This window comes from Salvelinus namaycush, chromosome 31 (genome assembly GCF_016432855.1).
Source record: "Salvelinus namaycush isolate Seneca chromosome 31, SaNama_1.0, whole genome shotgun sequence".
In the NCBI taxonomy this organism is placed as follows: Eukaryota; Metazoa; Chordata; class Actinopteri; order Salmoniformes; family Salmonidae; genus Salvelinus; species Salvelinus namaycush.
Window position 1 is genome coordinate 25216461 of NC_052337.1, and position 21088 is coordinate 25237548.

Here is a 21088-nt window from a genome sequence, read left to right on the forward strand (position 1 = left end):
ACCATATCTTGTTTAGAGGTGTTTTCGCTAGCTAGCTAACAAACAATGTATTTGAGAGACAGCAAGTACTCATTGTGCAAATATATTTATGTTTTCAATAAACATTGAGACTAAATATAGTTTACATGTTGTCAACAATCTAAGCCAGGGATGGCGAACTTTGGGGGTCACAAAGAATTCTGAACTCATCATGAGGTCTGGGTCTGTGTACCTACATCCATACACACACATTTTATTTAACTAGGCAAGTCAGTTAAGAACAAATTATCTTATTTTCAATGACGGCCTAGGAGCAGTGGGTTAACAGGGGCAGAACGACAGATTTTTACCTTGTCAGCTCGGGGATTTGATCTTGCAACCTTTCGGTTACTAGTCCAACCCTCTAACCACTAGGCTACCCTGCCGCCCCAACATGCCGTAAGAGCCAGCCCTAACCTTTTGGGGGCCCTACCTTGCAAGCAAAACGTGACAGCGGAAAGAATAATATGCAGTTTTACAGCTAATTTCCTGATATTCTACCTTAGGGAGAGAAATGTTTGCTGTTTTTAATATGATATCTGAGTGAGTGAGTAACAAAATCAATGGGGCCCCCCTGGTCGTTAATTAGACCAAGTTTAAATAGCTGGCAAGACTAATTTACCAATCTAAAAAATGTTAGCTGACATGGTATAATTGAGTGACTGTCAATGACTGACATAACATGAGAAAAACTGCTGATACACAACCAAATTTGCCCAACCCTGATCTTAGCCAACCCGGTCTGGGTTTTTTTGCCCCATAGTTGCGCACGCGTCGATTTTGTTGCTAAACAAAACCGCCCCAGGCCTCAGTTGACGCGGCAGGCGCGAATCATCAGCAGCTGCAGGAGGATGAAGAGTGGCGAGACAATAAGACCGAACCACAGATCGCGCGCCTGCTCCTGCTCTGCCAGCTTCTGGCACAGTAGCACCTCACACACCAGCTTGAGGCTGAGCACCGTCAGCACCCATAGCAGCCTCAGCACTGCCAGCCTTTTCTCATTCTCCTGGTACAGCCGGATGGACACGATGGCTGTGAAGTAGGTGCTGAGGCCATCAGCGGCAAACAGAGGGATGAAGACCAGCCACCAGCTCATCCCAGGGTCGAAGAAGTCAGCCCGCAGCGCTACCAGCACGCTGAAGACCAGCAGAGCCCCCAGTTGGAGGAAGAGCTCAAAAGTGGCAAAGCCCAGCCATTGGACCAGCTCCCGCAGAGAGAACAGCATTGCCTTAAGGTGGAGGAAGTAGACGCAGGTGGACTGTTCAACCAGGGATGAGCTGGGGTATAGTCACTGGTTCGACTCAGGATAGGTGATGTTCCAGACTCAGGGTGGTAAAGTGTGAAGGAAAGGAGACATGGACGTCTGGGCAGGAATCCACAGAAGGCAATAGAAGAGGAACTGCTGCACAGACGATAAAGCTCATCTACATCATTGAAGACAGTGGGGAGCAGAGAGGACGGAATACTGTGAGCCAGTGATGAGCTTCACATGTGGAGGATGTCTTCAAAGAATCAAGGTGTTCTGCCTTTATTTAGAAACAGAGATATTTTATTCAGAGCATGACAACAAAATGTAACTTACATTTATTGAAATGGCCATACACTGAACATCAAAGTGACAATAACTGTTTACTTCATTTTTTCTGTTCCATTTTACCAAATTACATTGTAACAAGCGTGAAGTCGATTGAAACAAACGTATCAAAAGTTGCAAACATTGTTACAATCTCAATCTGTAATGTTAGTCTAGACGAAACTGATGTGTCGTTCAGAAATACAATGGTTCGAGGATAGTGATGAGAGTTGAAATCGCAAACGAATAACGAAATAGCTGTCTAGTAGTTAACCGATCAAATGTTGTATTGTCAGATTATTCGGATAGTTAGCTAACAAACGTTAGCTGAGCTGCAGTCAGACAGTGCTAGCACAATGAGCTAGCTCGCTATCTACAGTAACGTTATCTCGTAGCGAAGCCCTTCATCTCATACTAGCTAGCTACAATCACCACATGCAGCTATTTCTCCTTCTTTGCATGTGTCAACTGATGGGGGTTATTGTATGACATTACAAGGTTTTAACAACAGTTTGTGGTTTTACCTTAATTCATTGAGTTCCGATTTTTTCGTAATGTTTTCCTTCCTTCACTGAGATAGTGTACAATCGCGAGAACTTGTACGTTCACGGAATTTACGGTGGCCGGTTAGTACGTGAGACTAGTGCAAGCGAAAGCCAAGGAGCAAGGACGTACTGTACAAGGTAAGACCACGAACATGAACCTTGTTATATGTTAGAAAATGCTGATAAATTACGTTTTGAATGTTGCAAGGTGAACAAGTTATACATCTACGGAATATGAGCAGGAGGAGTTGCAAGTGTGCTTGCTATAGTCGTTTGGTGTTTGGTGTATGGAGCACATGATTCTTGATCGAATAAGTTGAAGTTAGCTTTCTGTCATTACATTTAATTGTTTTAAACCTATTGTTTAATAACAGATTCAGCTTAATCATTATTAATAGTAGGTGTTGTATGTCATAAAACACAATATTGTAAGCTTGCTTGCTAAATCAGTCATTTACCTAACGTTGTATTTTTATTTTATCAAACGCGCTTTTTTTTGTCAGGTATCGCTTTAAGGTTACGCGTCTCCAGCTGTGAACTTGTGATGTCTGGTGTCAAAGCATGGATTTTGCTTCTCTGGTCCGCGTGCTTATGGATAGTTCCAAAGAAAATAGGAATTATCCACGAACTCTCTCCACCCATTTGATTCGAATATAATTACCTGGTTATTTGAATAAAATCAGCCATTTTAATATAGATGTAGACCTTTTCATGTTAATAATCTTTAAATTATATAATTAAACAGATCTGGGATGTGCTTTCATAAATGTGAACAATTACTCTTGCTCAAGTTGTGTGAAAACCAGCATTATCACTGCTGTCACTCAGGGTCATCCAATTGTTTCGTTTAAGTCGGGTTTCACGCATGCTTGGTCAGTTAATGTGGGTGAATGTGTAAACCATTCTCTCATTTCAATGCGTCTCAGAAATGTGGGCGTGAATATATGTGCCATTGTCAAACACCTCTCTCTTCCTCTCTTTCAGGGCAAAGATGCAACCGGTCGAGTCTCTCCTCCACAGTGGCTATTTCCACCCAACACTCAGATACTGGCAGACCTGTGCCTCAGACTTGAGACCTGAGAACCTCATCTACCCCATCTTCATCACGTAATGTCTCTCCTCTACCACATAGACACTAGGATGTCTTGATGTTGTGATACAAATGTCAAAGTAAGGTAAACTGTACAGTACCAGTGAGAAGTTTGGACACACCAACTCATTCAAGGCTTTCTTTATTTGTACAATTTTCCACATTGTAGAATAATAGTGAAGACATCAAAACTATGAAATAACACGTATGTTCGAATAAGTTTTTAAAAATGAGTATATGTGGGAACTCCTTCAAGACTGCTGGAAAAGCATTCCTCGTGAGAGAGAGAATGCCAAGAGTGTGCAAAGCAGTCATCAAGGCAAAGGGTGGCTACTTTGAAGAATCTCAAATATAAAATATATTTTGGTTTGTTTAACTCTTTTTTGGTTACTATATGATTCCATGTGTGTTATTTCATAGTTTTGATGTCTTCACTATTATTCTACAATGTAGAAAATAGTCAAATTACAGAAAAACCCTTGAGTGAGGTGTGTCTAAACTTTTGACTGGTACTGTATATATTTGGGTGGCTATGTGTTTTTGTGACATGGCAGCTTTCTGGTTCTTTTCTCCAACAGTGACAGTCCTGATGCTGTGGAGCCCATCACTAGTCTACCTGGCCAGGCCAGGTAATGACTCCAGATTACCTGTTCATTTGGTTTATAATCTCATCTATGATAATTGCTCATCTATGCTGGGTACAGTAGTTGAATACCCCCAATGTGCTATTAATGTATCATGTATTGTAATCATATTTTAAAACATATGACTTTGAAACAAAAATACTTTAAATTAGAATTATGGCTATCTGATTGAGTGAGAATGAGTGGGAGATGGGACCATTGAGAGCAAGGCTGTGACCTCCAGATAAATACTGTGAGGCAGGGTGGATCCAGAGCCAACAACTGGGCCAAGATAAGAAGAGATCCATTAGCTTTTTGTCCCTCACAACCCTCCCTTATCATGCACCATTTGGTTACAATAAAGTAGGCTGTAAACCAATACTGAGCCCTAAGCCTTGGTACTATTATGTGTCAGAGTTGAAAATACTGTGTCTATAGTTCAAATCAAAGTTTATTTGTCACGTGCGCCGAATACAACAGTGACATGCTTACTTACAGGCTCTAACCAATAGTCAAAAAAAGGTATTAGGTGAACAATAGGTAAGTAAAGAAATAAAACAACAGTAAAAAGACAGTCTATATACACTAGCGAGGTTATAAAAGTAGTGAAGCTACATACAGACACCGGTTAGTCAGGCTGATTGAGGTAGTATGTACATGTAGATATGGTTAAAGTGACTATGCGTATATGATGATGGGTGGCGGGACACAATGCAGATAGCCCGGTTAGCCAATGTGCGGGAGCACTGGTTGGTCGGCCCAATTTGAGGTAGTATGTACATGAATGTATAGTTAAAGTGACTATGCATATATGACAAACAGAGAGTAGCAGCAGTGCAAAAGAGGGCTTGGGGGGGCACACAATGCATATAGTCCGGGTAGCCATTTGATTACCTGTTCAGGAGTCTTATGGCTTGGGGGTAAAAACTGTTGAGAAGCCTTTTTGTCATAGACTTGGCACTCCGGTAGTTATCTAACTTCGGTAGTTATCTAACTTACTAAGACTGATTTGGTTTGTTGCCCAAGGCAAACATGATTTTAGGCTATGGAGAATACATCACAATGCATTGCTAATGAAGTGCCACTATGTAATTGCTTGCCTCAAAGTTGTATTGAAATAGCACTTTGTTGTTTGTCCATTCCCTGTGTCTCCATCAATCAATTTTTTTCTCCTCTCAGATATGGAGTGAATAAACTTGAGGGCATGCTACGTCCCCTTGTGGAGAAGGGCTTGAAGTGTGTGCTGATTTTCGGAGTGCCCGCAAAAATAGCTAAGGTACCAGTAAACTATACTGAACAAAAATATAAACGCAACATGTAAAGTGTTGGTCCCATGTTTCATGAGCTGAAATAAAAGATCCCTGAAATTTTCCATACAGACAAAAAGCTTATTTCTCTCCAATTGTGTGCACAAATTTGTTTACATCCCTGTTGGTGAGCATTTCTCATTTGCTGAGATAGTCAATCCACATCACAGGTGCTGTAATATCAAGAAGCTGTTTAAACAGCATGATCATTATATAGGTGCACCTTGTGCTGGGGACAATAAAAGGCCACTCTAAAAATGTGCAGTTTTGTCACACAACACAATGACACAGATGTCTCAAGTTTTGAGGGAGCATGCAATTGTCATGCCGACTGCAGGAACGTCCACCAGAGGTGTTACCAGAGAATTGAATATTAATTTCTCTACCATAAGCCGCCTCCGTCATTGGAGAGAATTTGTGAGTACTTCCAACCAGCCTCACAACCGCAGACCATGTGTAACCACACCAGCCCAGGACCTCCACATCCAGCTTTTTCACCTGTGGTATCGTCTGAGACCAGCAACCCAGACAGCTGATGAAACTGCGGATTATTTGCCTGTAATAAAGCCATTTTGTGGGGGAAAACTCATTCTGATTGGCTGGGTCTGGCTCCCCATTGGGTGAGCCTGGTTTCCAAGTGGGTGGGCCTATGTCCTCCCAAGCCAACTCATGGCTGCGCCCCTGCCCGGTCATGTGAAATCCATAGATTAGGGCCTAATGAATTTTTTTTAATTGACTGATTTCCTTTATATGAACTGTAACTCAGTAAAATTGTTGCATTTATATTTTTGTTTAGTGTGTATATATAGGTATTTCTATGAACTAGGGTACCAGTGAGGATTTCCTACACTGGACAACTTGTTGATAAGTCATTGATAATAATCAGCATTTTTCCCCCCCATGTCATTACATTAAGATATGGGGGGATTGTGGCTATCTATATTAAATACGATTCACAAGTTGATTTAAAACCTATGCTTAACCTTTTATCATTGTTGATGGTTTGACGGATTTGTCTAAAATCGTGTGACATAAAACAACTTTTCTTTCCTTGCATGTATGGCAGTGTAAATTGTTGTTATATCATATTATGCATGAATCAGTTAAATTAGACATTGAACTTGAACCCTTTAGAATCCTGGATCTAATTGTTGGACAGTTTTTTGTAACTCAGAAATGCAGTATAACTACGTAACATTTAGTTTCTCCTTATGTTACGGGGTGAAAATCAAATCAATTATGTACGCAATTGCAAAATCGAATGCTTCTAACCAAAAGGTTCACCTTACCTTGATACTTAAAACTTAAGTCAATACTGTCATGAAATGAGTTCTTCAATAATTTTGCATAATACTTATTGGATGCGCATTTGTGTCCAGTTGATGATACACCAGTGTAATTCTCACACGTCATCTGATCCAGGAAGGAATTGTCAGAATGACAGTCAAGTGATGAACAGCTGTTGTGATAGTGCATGCGATGCAACAACAGCCCGAGTGCTGGAAAAAAGGTGTTCACAAGGAATGTCCTGAATATTTTGGTGTCTCATTCCTCACATTGGTGAAGACAGTTGTGCCTGGATCCACGTTGGATCTAATATCCCTAGGGAATTGATATTGATCATCTGCTGTTGTCTGCTTGATTAACAGCAGGGTCTCGTTAGGTTTAACAGAGAAGGCATTAAGATAATGAGTTTATGTTTTTGTGCCACAGATTGGACAGAGTTTACTGTGTGCAATTGTGTAGGATATTCTGGATATAATGACAAACGACTGCCTAGTGGTCTTATTCACAATATGATCAGCTAATGAAATAACATGACAAATACATTTTGTTTTCCATGTTACACCTGCATTTTTTTGGGGGGGGGGGGTTCTATATTAAGCCCTACATGTACAATTTATATAAATTATACAATTGTATAACATTGAGGTAAAAATTACAATGACGTGCTTGAAAAGTCCCTAAAAGTCCTTGAATTTTGCTTGCCAATGTCTTTATGAACCCTGCTTAGAGTATGTATAGTCCTAGGCCTACAGTCGTGGCCAAAAGTTGTGACAATGACACAAATATACATTTTCACTAAGTCTGCTGCCACAGTTTGTAGGATGGCAATTTGCATATACTCCAGAATGTTATGAAGAGTGATCAGATTAATTGCAATTAATTGCAAAGTCCCTCTTTGCCATGCAAATGAACTGAATTCCCCAAAAACATTTCCACTGCATTTCAGCTCTGCCACAAAAGGACCACCTGACATCATGTCAGTGATTCAATCGTTAACACAGGTGTGAGTGTTGACGAGGACAAGGCTGGAGATCACTGTCAAATCAAATCAAGTTTATTTTATATAGCCCTTCGTACATCAGCTAATATCTCGAAGTGCTGTACAGAAACCCAGCCTAAAACCCCAAACAGCAAGCAATGCAGGTGTAGAAGCACGGTGGCTAGGAAAAACTCCCTAGAAAGGCCAAAACCTAGGAAGAAACCTAGAAAGGAACCAGGCTATGAGGGGTGGCCAGTCCTCTTCTGGCTGTGCCGGGTGGAGATTATAACAGAACATGGACAAGATGTTCAAAATGTTCATAAGTGACAAGCATGGTCAAATAATAATCATGAATAATTTTCAGTTGGCTTTTCATAGCCGATCATTAAGAGTTGAAAACAGCAGGTCTGGGACAGGTGGCGGTTCCATAACAGCAGGCAGAACAGTTGAAACTGGAATAGCAGCAAGGCCAGGTGGACTGGGGACAGCAAGGAGTCATCATGCCCGGTAGTCCTGACGTATGGTCCTAGGGCTCAGGTCCTCCGAGAGAGAGAAAAAAAGAGAGAAGGAGAGAATTAGAGAGAGCCAAGATTTTCAAAATGTTCATAAATGACAAGCATGGTCAAATCTGTCATGCTGATTGAGTTCAAATAACAGACTGGAAGCTTCAAAAGTAGGGTGGTGCTTGGAATCATTGTTCTTCCTCTGTCAGCCATGGTTACCTACAAGGAAACACGTGCCGTCATCATTGCTTTGCACAAAAAGGGCTTCACAGGCAAGGATATTGCTGCCAGTAAGATTGCACCTAAATCAACCATTTATCGGATCATCAAGAACTTCAAGGAGAGCGGTTCAATTGTTGTGAAGAAGGCTTCAGAGCGCCCAAGAAAGTCCAGCAAGCGCCAGGACCATCTCCTAAAGTTGTTTCAGCTGCGGGATCAGGGCACCACCAGTACAGAGCTTGCTCAGGAATGGCAGCAGGCAGGTGTGAGTGCATCTGCACGCACAGTGAGGCTAAGACTTTTGGTGTCAAGAAGGGCAGCAAGGAAGCCACTTCTCTCCAGGAAAAACATCAGGGACAGACTGATATTCTGCAAAAGGTACAGGGATTGGACTGCTGAGGACTGGGGTAAAGTCATTTTCTCTGATGAATCCCCTTTCCAATTGTTTGGGGCATCCGGAAAAAAGCTTGTCCGGAGAAGACAAGGTGAGCGCTCCCATCAGTCCTGTGTCATACCAACAGTAAAGCATCCTGAAACCATTTATGTGTGGGGTTGCTTCTCAGCCAAGGGAGTGGGCTCACTCACAATTTTGCCTAAGAACACAGCCATGAATAAAGAATGGTACCAACACATCCTCCGAGAGCAACTTCTCCCAACCATCCAGGAACAGTTTGGTGACGAACAATGCCTTTTCCAGCATGATGGAGCACCTTGCCATAAGGCAAAAGTGATAACTAAGTGGCTCGGGGAACAAAACATCGATATTTTAGGTCCATGGCCAGGAAACTCCCCAGACCTTAATCTCATTGAGAACTTGAATGTCGAAGACATTCTCAAGAGGCGGGTGGACAAACAAACAACCCACAAATTCTGACTAACTCCAAGCATTGATTATGCAAGAATGCCATCAGTCAGGATGTGGCCCAGAAGTTAATTGACAGCATGCCAGGGTAGATTGCAGAGGTCTTGAAAAAGAAGGGTCAACACTGCAAATATTGACTCTGCATCAACTTCATGTAATTGTCAATAAAAGCTTTTGACACTTATGAAATGCTAGTAATTATACTTCAGTATTCCATAGTAACATCTGACAAAAATATCTAAAGACACTGAAGCAGCAAACTTTGTGGAAATTAATATTTGTGTTATTCTCAACTTTTGGCCACGACTGTACGTTGTTGTTGTATAGGTCGAATTATGGGCCAATATGCATATTGTTATTCCTCTTATTAAGTACACATGTGGAACTGCATGAAAATCATTTTTGTTTGTTTTAAACCATTTTGTAGTGTTGATCCCAATATCACACATTGGCCCTATTTATTTATAGAAAGACCGATACAGATGTAGGATCTTAACTTGCAAACCTGTAGTGTATTCAAGGTTTTAAAAGTATTCTTAGGGGGGATCACGTGACCCCTGAACGAGATGGCCGCATGAACTAGGAGCTCCGCACAAGTAGTTTCCAATTCCTAATCTTACCTCCACTTCAAGTTTAAACTCATTTAGCTTTAGTCAAAAAGTCATGGCGGCTACAAAAGGCGACAATTTTACCTGGACTCGAGCACTAGCGACGGAAAAAGCCTCCAAGAAGCAACTAGCTTCAGAAAAAGCTAGCGCCATTAGCCAGGAGCAAGAGGACCCGTTCCCCCCCGAGGCCCAACGAATGCCAACCTCGCACTCTGTCGAAGACATCTTTTCTGAGCTGAGATCCCAACGTACAGAACTCAACACTAAACTAGATGCCATTAACGCTCAGCTCAGTGCGATAGGGGGCAAGGTGACAATCCTGGAAAATGCTTTGCCTGACATAAACAACAAGAACCATAAACGCGGGGCGCCTGGACGAGGCAGAGGGGCGAATCCTATCCACGGAAAACTTATTGACAGACGCCATGGAAACAATAGCATATGCTAAAAAAAAAATAGAGCAGCTGGAAGAGAAAACAGAGGACCTGGAAAACAGGGGGCGAAGGAATAATTGTGTTCTATTAAATCTGGGCGAAAAAGAAGAGGGAAACATGCCACTGATCCGCTACCTGCAAGACAAACTTCCCGAGTGGCTCCACCTGTCCACCGACAGGCCCATAGAACTCGAGAGAGCTCACCGAGCACTGAGGCCCCCACCAGCAGCCAGACAACCACCGCGCCCAATCACCATACGTTTCCTGAGATTCACCGACAAGGAACGAGTCCTACAGGCGGCGAAAACCAACACCATTACAGTGGGAAACGCCAAACTCACCTTACTCCAGGACCTGTCAGCTGGAATACGCCGAGAGTTTGACGAGGTGAAGAAATGCTCCATTGACCGAGGCATCTTTAGGGGATTCAAATACCCAAACGAGCTTAGGATTCTTCACCAAGGAGCCCTGCGACACTTCAAAACTCCCGAAGAGGCAAAACGTTTTTTGAAAGACAACCCCGGTCAATGAGAAATGGACCATTGACTAAATGCGATTACTGTTATTACTAAAGGAGGTAAGACAACATATAGCCGATATCCAAAGACCCACCCGCCCTGCTAAATGTCATTATAGCCGTCTAATCTATATTTATGTTCCTTTAGCTGAGAGGGATAGGCCCCATATTATAACCTAGGCCTACTATATGTAGGCTGGGCTATTGATTTTATTTTCTCCCTTTTTTAATGTGGTCTGGACGGGGGCTACGTTGTCATTTACTCAATGCGGGGCGGAGAGGATGAGGCATTTCTTTGGTGGGGAGGGGGAGACGTTGTGCGTTGCTAACTGTTCCCGGTCTTTTTTTTGTTGGAACACAGAATTGTGACTGAGCGGGGAGGTAATAGATCCAACGGGATATGTCGAGTTGTTTGGGAACTCGGCTGGGGTGTTCAGAGATTGTTATTTTATGTAAACCATTTATTTTCCTTTTATGTGAACGCAGCTGTAACTACTATCCACCTTTACCCAGAGATGACTTGCATTAAAGTTCGATTACTGTTCGATGACGATGACTAGTACCTTAAATCTATTGACATGGAACTGCCATGGTCTAGGTCATGCAATAAAACGGAAAAAGATACTATGTGCTCTAAAAAAGGAAAAAGCAGACATCGCGCTATTGCAAGAGACACACCTTTGTGATGCTGAACATGCCAAACTCCGCAGAGCTTGGGTGGAACAGGTGTATTTCTCATCTTTCAAATCCAACAGTAGAGGTACAGCCATACTTATCCATAAGAATGTTCCATTCATAATTGACAAAAACATATCTGATCCGGAGGGGAGATTTATTTTGATAACTGGGTCACTGTATGGGCAACCAATTACTATCTTAAACATATACGCCCCTAACACAGATACTCCTGCTTTTATGTCGAAAATGATAACCCTGTTCAATGAGCATTGTGTTTCCTTTGGAGTGTTGGCCGGAGATTTTAATTGTACCCTGAACCCAACCCTAGACAAATCATCTCAAGTCCCCACCACAAATCCTAGATCTGCAAAGATGTTGAACTCTCTTACTAAAGAGATGGGACTGATAGATATCTGGAGAGAGACTAATAGCTCATCTATGGACTATACATACTACTCTAATGTCCATAACACCTACTCCCGTATAGATTACATTTTTATCCCAAAGAGTTTAATAAATTCAGCCACGTGTACAATCGGACCCATAGCGCTTTCGGATCACGCCTTTGTCCACCTCCGCTTTGACCTCCGCAAAAACATCCCGAGGTCAAAGAGCTGGAAATTCAACACCTCCATGCTATCAAACGAAGCATTCCATACATTGGTAACTACATGGATAGACAACTACACACAAGACAACAAAGATTCTCCTGTTTCTCAGGCCACAATGTGGGACGCTGCTAAAGCCACACTAAGAGGTCATCTAATTGCATATGCTTCCTCTAAGAAAAAAGCAATGGAAGCACACAGGCTAGATCTGGAGAGGGAGCTGGAACGCTGTGAAAAAGTACATAAACAATCCCCAGACAGCACCTCCTGGAGTCAACTTAAAGCAGCCAAAGCCAAACTGAATTTGGACTATACTCGGGAGATTAAAAAAATTGTTTTCTTTACTAAACAGAAATACCATGAGTATAGCAATAGGCCTAGTAGATTGCTTGCTTATCAATTAAAAAAAGAGCAGTCAGAGCGTACAATTATGGCTATCCGAACAGCAGAGGATGAGGTCACATATGACCAAAAAAAGATCAATTTAACTTTTCATGATTTTTACTGCAAACTATATACCTCTGAAAGAAAACACACGGAGGCAGAACTCCACTCCTTCCTAGAGGGAATCTCGCTACCTAAACTATCAGAGACCGACCAAGAAGATCTCAACTCCCCCTTCACTCCTGAGGAGATCCTGGAGGCAATTACCTCCATGCCACCTAACAAGTCCCCAGGCCCAGATGGATTCCCCAGAGAGTTCTACAAAGCTTTTTGGCCCCAGCTTAGCCCTATTTTCATGCCAATGCTGGAGGATTTTTGCAAAAACGGAGTTCTCCCAGACTCAATGCACACAGCTCGCATTACAGTGTTGCTCAAAAAAGACAAGGACCCCCTATCCTGCTCCTCCTTCCGGCCCATAAGCTTGTTGGATTTCGACTACAAAATAATTACCAAATTGCTCGCCAAAAGACTAAAAACTCTTCTTCCCAAAATAATAAAAGCGGACCAAACTGGATTTATTAGAGATAGATACTCTTCTGATAACATTCGCCGTCTTTTTGATATTATTGATCAAGTAAACGCACAGAAGACCCCTGTCCTGCTGGCTTTACTGGATGCTGAGAGGGCGTTCGACAGGATGGAGTGGAGCTTTCTGTTCTCAGTCTTAGAAAAGTTCAATATGGGCCCAAACTTTATTAAATGGATCAAATCACTATACTCTCATCCAAATGCCATGGTGACTACTAACGGACTGAACTCTGACAGATTCCCTTTGGGACGGGGCACAAGACAAGGGTGCTCGCTGTCCCCCCTGCTCTACTTGTTGGGGGCGGAGCCTCTGGCAGAGTTGATAAGGAGCAATCCAAGTATTATGGGTGTTCCTGCAGGCGGCCTGCAGCACAAGATTTCGCTTTACGCGGATGATGTCTTGCTCTACATATCCAACCCTGAGAAATCCCTTCCTCCCATTTTAGACACAATTGCTCAGTATGGCACGTTTTCAGGTTATAAGATTAATTTTAACAAATCCACTGTCTGCCCTCTCAATATTACACTCACCAGTTCTATGAAGACACTATGCCCATTCCAATGGAAGACACAGGGTTTTCAATACCTTGGGATATTCATAACACCAGATCTGAATAGGCTTTTCAAGGAGAATTATCTTCCACTCCTGGATCGAATCAAGAACAACCTCCAAACCTGGATCTCCTTCCCAATTAGCTTAGTAGGAAGAATTAATGTAATCCGTATGAACATCCTCCCTAGACTGAACTATTTATTTCAGATGCTCCCATGCTATCTCCCAGCTTCCTTTTTCAAAACAATTAACCAAAACATCACCAAATTTATATGGGGCAATAAAAAACCTAGGATCAAGCTCTCCACTCTATCGAAACCTGAATCTAAGGGTGGTCTTGCCCTTCCCTCCCTTCAATTGTACTACTGGTCTGCCCAAATCCGCAACATGCTAACATGGATCACAAACAGACAAGAGTCAACGTGGATCCAGATAGAAGCCCAATCCTGTGGTTCATTGCCACTAAGCTCAACTATATTCATTAATAACTTTAGTGAAGTGGGCAACATAGCCAAAACATTTGTGATTTACAGCACCCTACTAGCGTGGAGGGACTGTAAGAAATACCTGGGCATCTCCTCCCAAATATGTTCTCACTCGCCTATAGTAGGCAACCCAGACTTGCCAAAAGCCCTGAGTGATGCCAACTTTAATCTTTGGCATACTCTAGGAGTCAGGACCTTTTCAGACCTATTTCATCAGAAGACCACTACACTGAAATCCTTTCAAGAGCTCTGCAGTGAATTCAATGTGCCAAGATCCCATTAAAAAAAAATATATATCTTCAAATTAGACATGTCATCTCCTCATTTACTTCCAAGAGGAGGTTTAGAACTCAGTTGAATGAAGTTGAAACCCTTCTTGTCACAGCACAATCCATTAAAGGCAAAATATCCTATATCTATAGACTCCTTTCTGAGAAAGGAGGATCCTCCTTTACTCCTTTGAAAATAATCTGGGAAAAGGACCTTGGTCTGACTATCAGTGATGAGTTATGGGCGGAGGTTTCCGACAGGGTATACTGCTCCTCTACTAATGTAAAAATGAAAGAATCTAATTACAAATTTTTGTACAAATTTTATTACACTCCCTTGAGACTCCATAAAATGAAAACAGACATTTCTCCTAACTGTAAAAGATGTACCTCTGAAAGTGGAACCTATATGCATGTATTTTGGAGCTGTAGAGAGATTGCCAGATTTTGGCAATCTATACATACTGCTGCACAGAAAATACTAGATGTACAGTTTGATATGACCCCGTGTCTCTATCTTCTTAATGCCCAGCAGGACTTTGTTCTTGATCCTGACAGAGAAAATTTGCTCATGACCATTACATACTTTGCTAAGAAATGTATTCTTCTATTGTGGGCCTCTAATACCTCTCCTACATTTAAAATGTGGATTGACCAGATTGTTGACTTTCTCCCTCTTGAAAAGCTCACTTATGACCTCCACAAGAGACTGCCCAAGTTTGATAGACTCTGGTCTCCACTACTCAACTATATTTCAAATTGGACAGAGTGAATGGGGGGATCAGGGAGATGAGCAGATGCGTGTTGTGTAAGGTGCTGTAAAATCTAAAAAAACTAATTATTGGCTCGTCATCTCAGCTAAGGCTGGAAATAGCTAATAAGAACCTTGATAGTGCTGCTGCAAGTTCTATATTTTAAATTTTGTTATAATTATTATTTGTATATATGTATGTATATATATGTATGTATGTATGTATGTATGTGTGTATATATTATATAAAACAATTTTTTATTATTATTATTATTTTTTAAGTCTGTCACATCTGTGAATGTGGAATGTGTTTGGTTGGTTGATTGAAAACGTAATAAAACTTTAAATAAAAAAATAAAAAAAGTATTCTTAAGTTAGTAATTTCCACTTTAACATTTCAGACTTGATTTGCCCTAATGTAAAATGTATCAACCCCTAAAATAAATGTAAATTAATTATAATCCACATAATAATTCACATTTCTTGTTGCTGCAGGATTATTTCCCTGCTGTAGCAAACTGGCTCAATTTAAGATCCTATATCTGTATGCACTTGGTATGTATTTAAAAGGCTGACGCCAGCTTTCTTGCACACCTTGTCATCCTCTCAGGATGAGAGAGGTTCGGGTGCAGACACAGACAATACTCCGGCTGTGTTGGCTGTGAAGAAGATAAAGTCTCTTTTCCCTGACCTGCTGATGGCCTGTGACGTCTGCCTCTGTCCCTACACCTCACATGGACACTGTGGTCAGTCACTCTCTATCACATTCCATTTGTCTAAAACTAATGCAAATATAATTTATTTTGATTGACAGTACATTGTTATAAGACTGCCCTCTGATTCTCCCTCAGGAATCTTGCGGGAGGATGGCACTCTGGACAATGGTGCCAGTTGCCAACGTTTGGCAGAAGTGGCATTGGCCTATGCCCGCGCTGGTGAGTTTGGTCACTCCTCACCCCTCTGTTTTCTACTCTCACTTCTAAAAAATAGTGTTTATCAATACCAATGTTGATATTGTTTATGGGGCCTTATACCCATGTCAATAGTTTAAGATCTCTTGTTTGTCTCGTATAGGCTGTCACATCATTGCACCCTCTGATATGATGGATGGGCGAGTGGGAGCTATCAAACATTCACTGATGTCCAATGACATGGGCAACAAGGTAACAGATGGGAGCACTAGTTTGTACATAAAAATAGAACGCATATTCATATGGACTCAATAAGGAAAGGAATACTCACTGTAAGGAAATCCTCAGTAAGGAAGCCATTTGCTAAAAGGCAGAATTTCCTGAATGAAAATGTCCAAGAAAATACATGTATTTCCTCCTCCTCAGGTGTCAGTGCTGAGTTACAGTGCCAAGTTTGCTTCCTGTTACTATGGTCCCTTCAGGTAACAATTGATTGTAAAACTTAAGATGGGCAGAAAAGGCATTACTTACGCGTTACCATTTGACAAGATGTTCTAAGATCTATTATTATGTGTGTGTAGAGATGCAGCACAGTCCAAGCCAGCATTTGGAGATAGGCGCTGTTATCAGCTGCCCTGCGGTGCAAGGGGCCTGGCACTACGAGCTGTGGTAAGAAAGTGTCTGAAGTGTGTCCATGTATATTAGGGGGATATCGTGTTTGTGTCAGAGATCTTCCGTTTACCCAGCTGGTTGAGGTTTTGTTTATGGTTTTATCTCAGGACAGAGATGTCAAGGAGGGAGCAGATATGCTGATGGTGAAGCCAGGACTGCCCTATCTGGACATAGTGAGGGAGGTCAAAGACAAGGTCAGTATGTTCTCCCTCATTAACCCCTTTCTGTCTGGTAACAGTGTTTCAGGCTCTGGGTGTGGTGTTGATAGTTTGAGCTAAATAACCACACCACACTAAATTCACACCCAAGGGTACACAAACAAGCTTTTCATCAGTTATCTATGAAGACTACAAAATGTGCCTCTTTAGCTTCTCTTCTGACAACATGAACTCAGCAAGAAAAGAAACGTCCCTTTTTCAGGACCCTGTCTTTCAAAGATAATTCGTAAAAATCCAAATAACTTCACAGATCTCCATTGTAAAGGGTTTAAACATTGTTTCCCGTGCTTGTTCAATGAACCATAAACAGTTAATGAACATGCACCTGTGGAACGGTCATTAAGACACTAACAGCTTACAGACGGTAGGCAATTAAGGTCACAGTTATGAAAACGTAGGACACTAAAGAGGCCTTTCTACTGACTCTGAAAAACACCAAAAGAAAGATGCTTAGGGTCCCTGCTCATCTGCGTGAACTTGCCTTAGGCATGCTGCAAGGAGGCATGAGGACTGCAGATGTAGCCAGGGCAATAAATTGCAATGTCCGTACTGTGAGATGCCTAAGACAGCGCTACAGGGAGACAGGACGGACATCGTCCTCGCAGTGGCAGACCACGTGTAACAACACCTGCGCAGGATTGGTACAGTGCTCTACAATGCTCAATGCTCTACAACATTCGCAGAGTACGACCCTGCCTCACACAGGAAGCGGCGCAGGTCCTAATCCAGGCACTTGTCATCTCCCGTCTGGATTACTGCAACTCGCTGTTGGCTGGGCTCCCTGCCTGTGCTATTAAACCCCTACAACTCATCCAGAACGCCGCAGCCCGTCTGGTGTTCAACCTTCCCAAGTTCTCTCACGTCACCCCGCTCCTCCGCTCTCTCCACTGGCTTCCAGTTGAAGCTCGCATCCGCTACAAGACCATGGTGCTTGCCTACGGAGCTGTGAGGGGAACGGCACCTCCGTACCTTCAGGCTCTGATCAGGCCCTACACCCAAACAAGGGCACTGCGTTCATCCACCTCTGGCCTGCTCGCCTCCCTACCTCTGAGGAAGTACAGTTCCCGCTCAGCCCAGTCAAAACTGTTCGCTGCTCTGGCACCCCAATGGTGGAACAAACTCCCTCACGACGCCAGGTCAGCGGAGTCAATCACCACCTTCCGGAGACACCTGAAACCCCACCTCTTTAAGGAATACCTAGGATAGGATAAAGTAATCCTTCTAACCCCCCCCTCCCCCTTAAAAGAGTTAGATGCACTATTGTAAAGTGGTTGTTCCACTGGATATCATAAGGTGAATGCACCAATTTGTAAGTCGCTCTGGATAAGAGCGTCTGCTAAATGACTTAAATGTAAATGTAAATGTACAGCCGAACATCACAACTGCGGGACAGGTACAGGATGGCAACAACAACTGCCTGAGTTACACCAGGAACGCACAATCCCTCCATCAGTGCTCAGACTGTCCGCAATAGGCTGAGAGAGGCTGGACTGAGGGCTTGTAGGTCTGCTGTAAGGCAGGTCCTCACTAGACATCACTGGCAAAAACGTCACCTATGGGCACAAACCCACTGTCGCTGGACCAGACAGGACTGGCAAAAAGTGCTCTTCACTGACGAGTTGCGGTTTTGGCTCACCAGGGATGATGGTCGGATTCGCATTTATCGTCAAAGAAATAAGTGTTACACCGAGGCCTGTACTCTGGAGCGGGATCAATTTGGAGGTGGAGGGTCCGTCATGGTCTGGGGCGGTGTGTCACAGCATCATTGGACTGAGCTTGTTGTCATTGCAGGCAATCTCAACGCTGTGCGTTACATGGAAAACATCCTCCTCCCTCATGTGGTACCCTTCCTGCAGGCTCATCCTGACATGACCCTCCAGCATGACAATGCCACCAGCCATACTGCTTGTTCTGTGCGTGATTTCCTGCAAGACAGGAATGTCAGTGTTCTGCCATGGCCAGTGAAGAGCTCGGATCTCAATCCCATTGAGCACGTCTGGGACCTGTTGGATTGGAGGGTGAGGGCTAGGGCCATTCCCCCCAGAAATGTCCGGGAACTTGCAAGTAGGTGCCTTGGTGGAAGAGTGGGGTAACATCTCACAGCAAGAACTGGCAAATCTGGTGCAATCCATGAGGAGGAGATGCACTGCAGTACTTAATGCAGCTGGTGGACACACCAGATACAGACTGTTACTTTTGATTTTGACCCCCGCTTTTGTGCAGGGACACATTATTCAATTTCTGTTAGTCACATGTCTGTGGAACTTGTTCAGTTTATGTCTCAGTTGTTGAATCTTGTTATGTTCATACAAATATTTACACATGTTAAGTTTGCTGAAAATAAACGCAGTTGACAGTGAGAGGACGTTTCTTTTTTTGCTGAGTTTACATGTTTTCACTATCTTTCACAATAGTTTCATCTGCTCCATCGCTTTCTTACCATCCTTCCCTGGTCTCTTCCAGCACCCCACTCACCCACTGGCAGTGTATAACGTGTCAGGGGAGTTTGCCATGCTGTGGCATGGGGCCCAGGCTGGAGCTTTTGACCTGCGCACCGCTGTACTGGAGTCTATGACTGCCTTCCGCAGGGCAGGTGAGAGGGGATGGGAGACTTTGGGTCTGGAGGAACAGTGCTTTGTTCTCTATAGAGAGAGTGAGTTCTACTGCTCTAGTTCTATATTCTTCCCTCTGCTCTAGGTGCTGACATCATCATCACCTACTACACACCTCAACTGCTCACCTGGCTGAAAGAGTAACAGACAGAAGGATGGACATAAAGATGGATCATGTGACAAACTCCTTTTTACCCAGCTGTGCAAGGCTGACCTACACTGACAAATGGTGTCTATTCAAACCAAACTGACATGTGAGAACAGGCAATCTATCTTCATACATTAATTTACAGTTTATTTTTATACATAACATTGTTACGTCATATTGTTTTTTTTCTTTGTGTGCAGCAACCACTAATTCTCATCAAAGGTGGGAGTCTTGGAGCTAGTAGACACTTTTGTAAAGCGTATCAAATTCGCTTTGAAGGGTTTGTCTAATGTTAGATGAAAGAATGGTAATATAAAATATGTTGATTGTGTTTTTGGTTTATGGGCATTATTTACTATTCTATAGTTTTCTAAATAGAGTATCATGATTATAGGCCTTGACTTTTTATAGTTCTGTGACGTCTGTAATAGCTCTGGCTTTAGCGCTGACATTTAGCAGTGGTTGTAAGGTTGGGTTAAGAAACCTGTAAAGCTCTTTTTTACCAGGGTAAATGGTCCTGTCCCAGAAAATAGAGATTTGTTATATAACAGCAATAAAGCTACAACCAAGTCTGAAATGTGCTCCATCAAGTAACATTTTCTTAATTACATATAACTTTGTTCAATATGTTTGTCATAGATTTGACTAAACATAATGAAAGCAAAATAGGTTGCAGTTCAGCCACACTCGACTCTGCTGGTTACCTTCTGTACTTGGGTGTTGTCAGATATATCCACCTCCCAAAGAAGGAGTTTACAGACAAGTCATCATTATCACAAGCACAGAGGAAAAGTACCGGCTAGCCATATGCAGAACTATCTAATTCTGTACTAATCAGTGAAATCTTGAAGGAAGGATGCATTTTCAAAGTACTAAAACCCTACCCCTAGTCCCTCTCTAAAATAGCCATCTAAGAGAGAATCTTATTGGCTGGAGGGTTTTCACTGGATGGTGCCCCGTTGAAGACTGTCCACACATCCTCCCCTGCAAAATAGAAAAACAGGTAGAAGTTGAACATGCTTTACTCAGCTACTGTACCTACACACACCCATAGATTCGACAGGAGAACTAGACATACACATTTTGGCAGGTCAAAACACTTACCCCTGAGCTGGTATTGTCATCCTGTAGCTGATTTGATCTTTCCTGAGGGGCAGCAGCAGGAAGCTATGCTGTCAGCCACATAGGACAGCGCTGAGAAGGGACACAATTTGTTAATGTGCAATATTACAGTATGTGTCTGTTTCAGTGCTTTCATGTATTTTCCTCATCCTATGTTCATTACATTGTTATTACTTATATACTAGGGCTCTTCGTTAGGAGAACAGATATTTTTTAACTCCAGTGAATTTCAAAGCTTTCTATTTGTCTGGCAATCATTTGTCATCTGTAAATGATGCACAATCGAGAGCATCCTGTCATCACCGCCATGTACGGTAAATGCACTGCCCTCAACTGCAAGGCTCTCCAGAGGGTAGTGCAGTCTGCACAACGCATCACAGGGGGCAAACTAGCTGCCCTCTGTGACACCTACAGCACCTGATGTCACAGGATGGCCAAAAAGATCATCAAGGACAACAACGACCCGAGCCACTTCCTGTTCACCCCGCTATCATCCAGAAGGCGAGGTCAGTACAGGTGCATCA

The 21088-nt window shown here is 42.7% G+C and overlaps 2 protein-coding genes across 3 annotated transcripts; one reads left to right on the forward strand and one right to left on the reverse strand.

Annotated features, from left to right (window-relative positions):
* Positions 1-314: 314 nt before the first annotated feature.
* LOC120026150 (transmembrane protein 203-like) lies at positions 315-2195 on the reverse strand. The gene is made up of 2 exons (XM_038970970.1): positions 2116-2195; positions 315-1544 (listed from the first exon to the last, which is right to left on the reverse strand). The coding sequence occupies exon 2, from the start codon at positions 1241-1243 to the stop codon at positions 827-829; it is 417 nt and encodes a 138-aa protein (XP_038826898.1). The 5' UTR covers positions 1244-1544; positions 2116-2195; the 3' UTR covers positions 315-826.
* Positions 2196-2220: 25 nt separating this feature from the next.
* On the forward strand, positions 2221-20019 carry LOC120026151 (delta-aminolevulinic acid dehydratase-like). 2 transcript variants are annotated; one of them, XM_038970971.1, is made up of 12 exons: positions 2221-2274; positions 3121-3243; positions 3805-3855; positions 5029-5125; positions 15492-15627; positions 15733-15816; positions 15956-16044; positions 16219-16274; positions 16374-16461; positions 16572-16658; positions 19146-19275; positions 19380-20019. In XM_038970971.1, exons 2-12 carry the CDS (start codon positions 3128-3130, stop codon positions 19436-19438), a joined length of 993 nt encoding a protein of 330 aa, XP_038826899.1. In that variant the 5' UTR covers positions 2221-2274; positions 3121-3127; the 3' UTR covers positions 19439-20019. The 2 variants fall into 2 exon arrangements, with proteins under 2 accessions (XP_038826899.1, XP_038826900.1); XM_038970972.1 differs by lacking the exon at positions 2221-2274 and adding an exon at positions 2809-3008.
* Positions 20020-21088: the final 1069 nt, after the last annotated feature.

Coding starts and splice junctions, on each gene's coding strand:
- LOC120026150 (XM_038970970.1), bottom strand. CDS start 1,243: ATGCTGTTCTCTCTGCGGGAGCTGGTCCAATGGCTGGGCTTTGCCACT.
- LOC120026151 (XM_038970971.1), top strand. CDS start 3,128: ATGCAACCGGTCGAGTCTCTCCTCCACAGTGGCTATTTCCACCCAACA. Junction 3,244..3,804: donor ATCTACCCCATCTTCATCAC/GTAATGTCTCTC, acceptor TTTCTCCAACAG/TGACAGTCCTGATGCTGTGG. Junction 16,462..16,571: donor GCCTGGCACTACGAGCTGTG/GTAAGAAAGTGT, acceptor GTTTTATCTCAG/GACAGAGATGTCAAGGAGGG.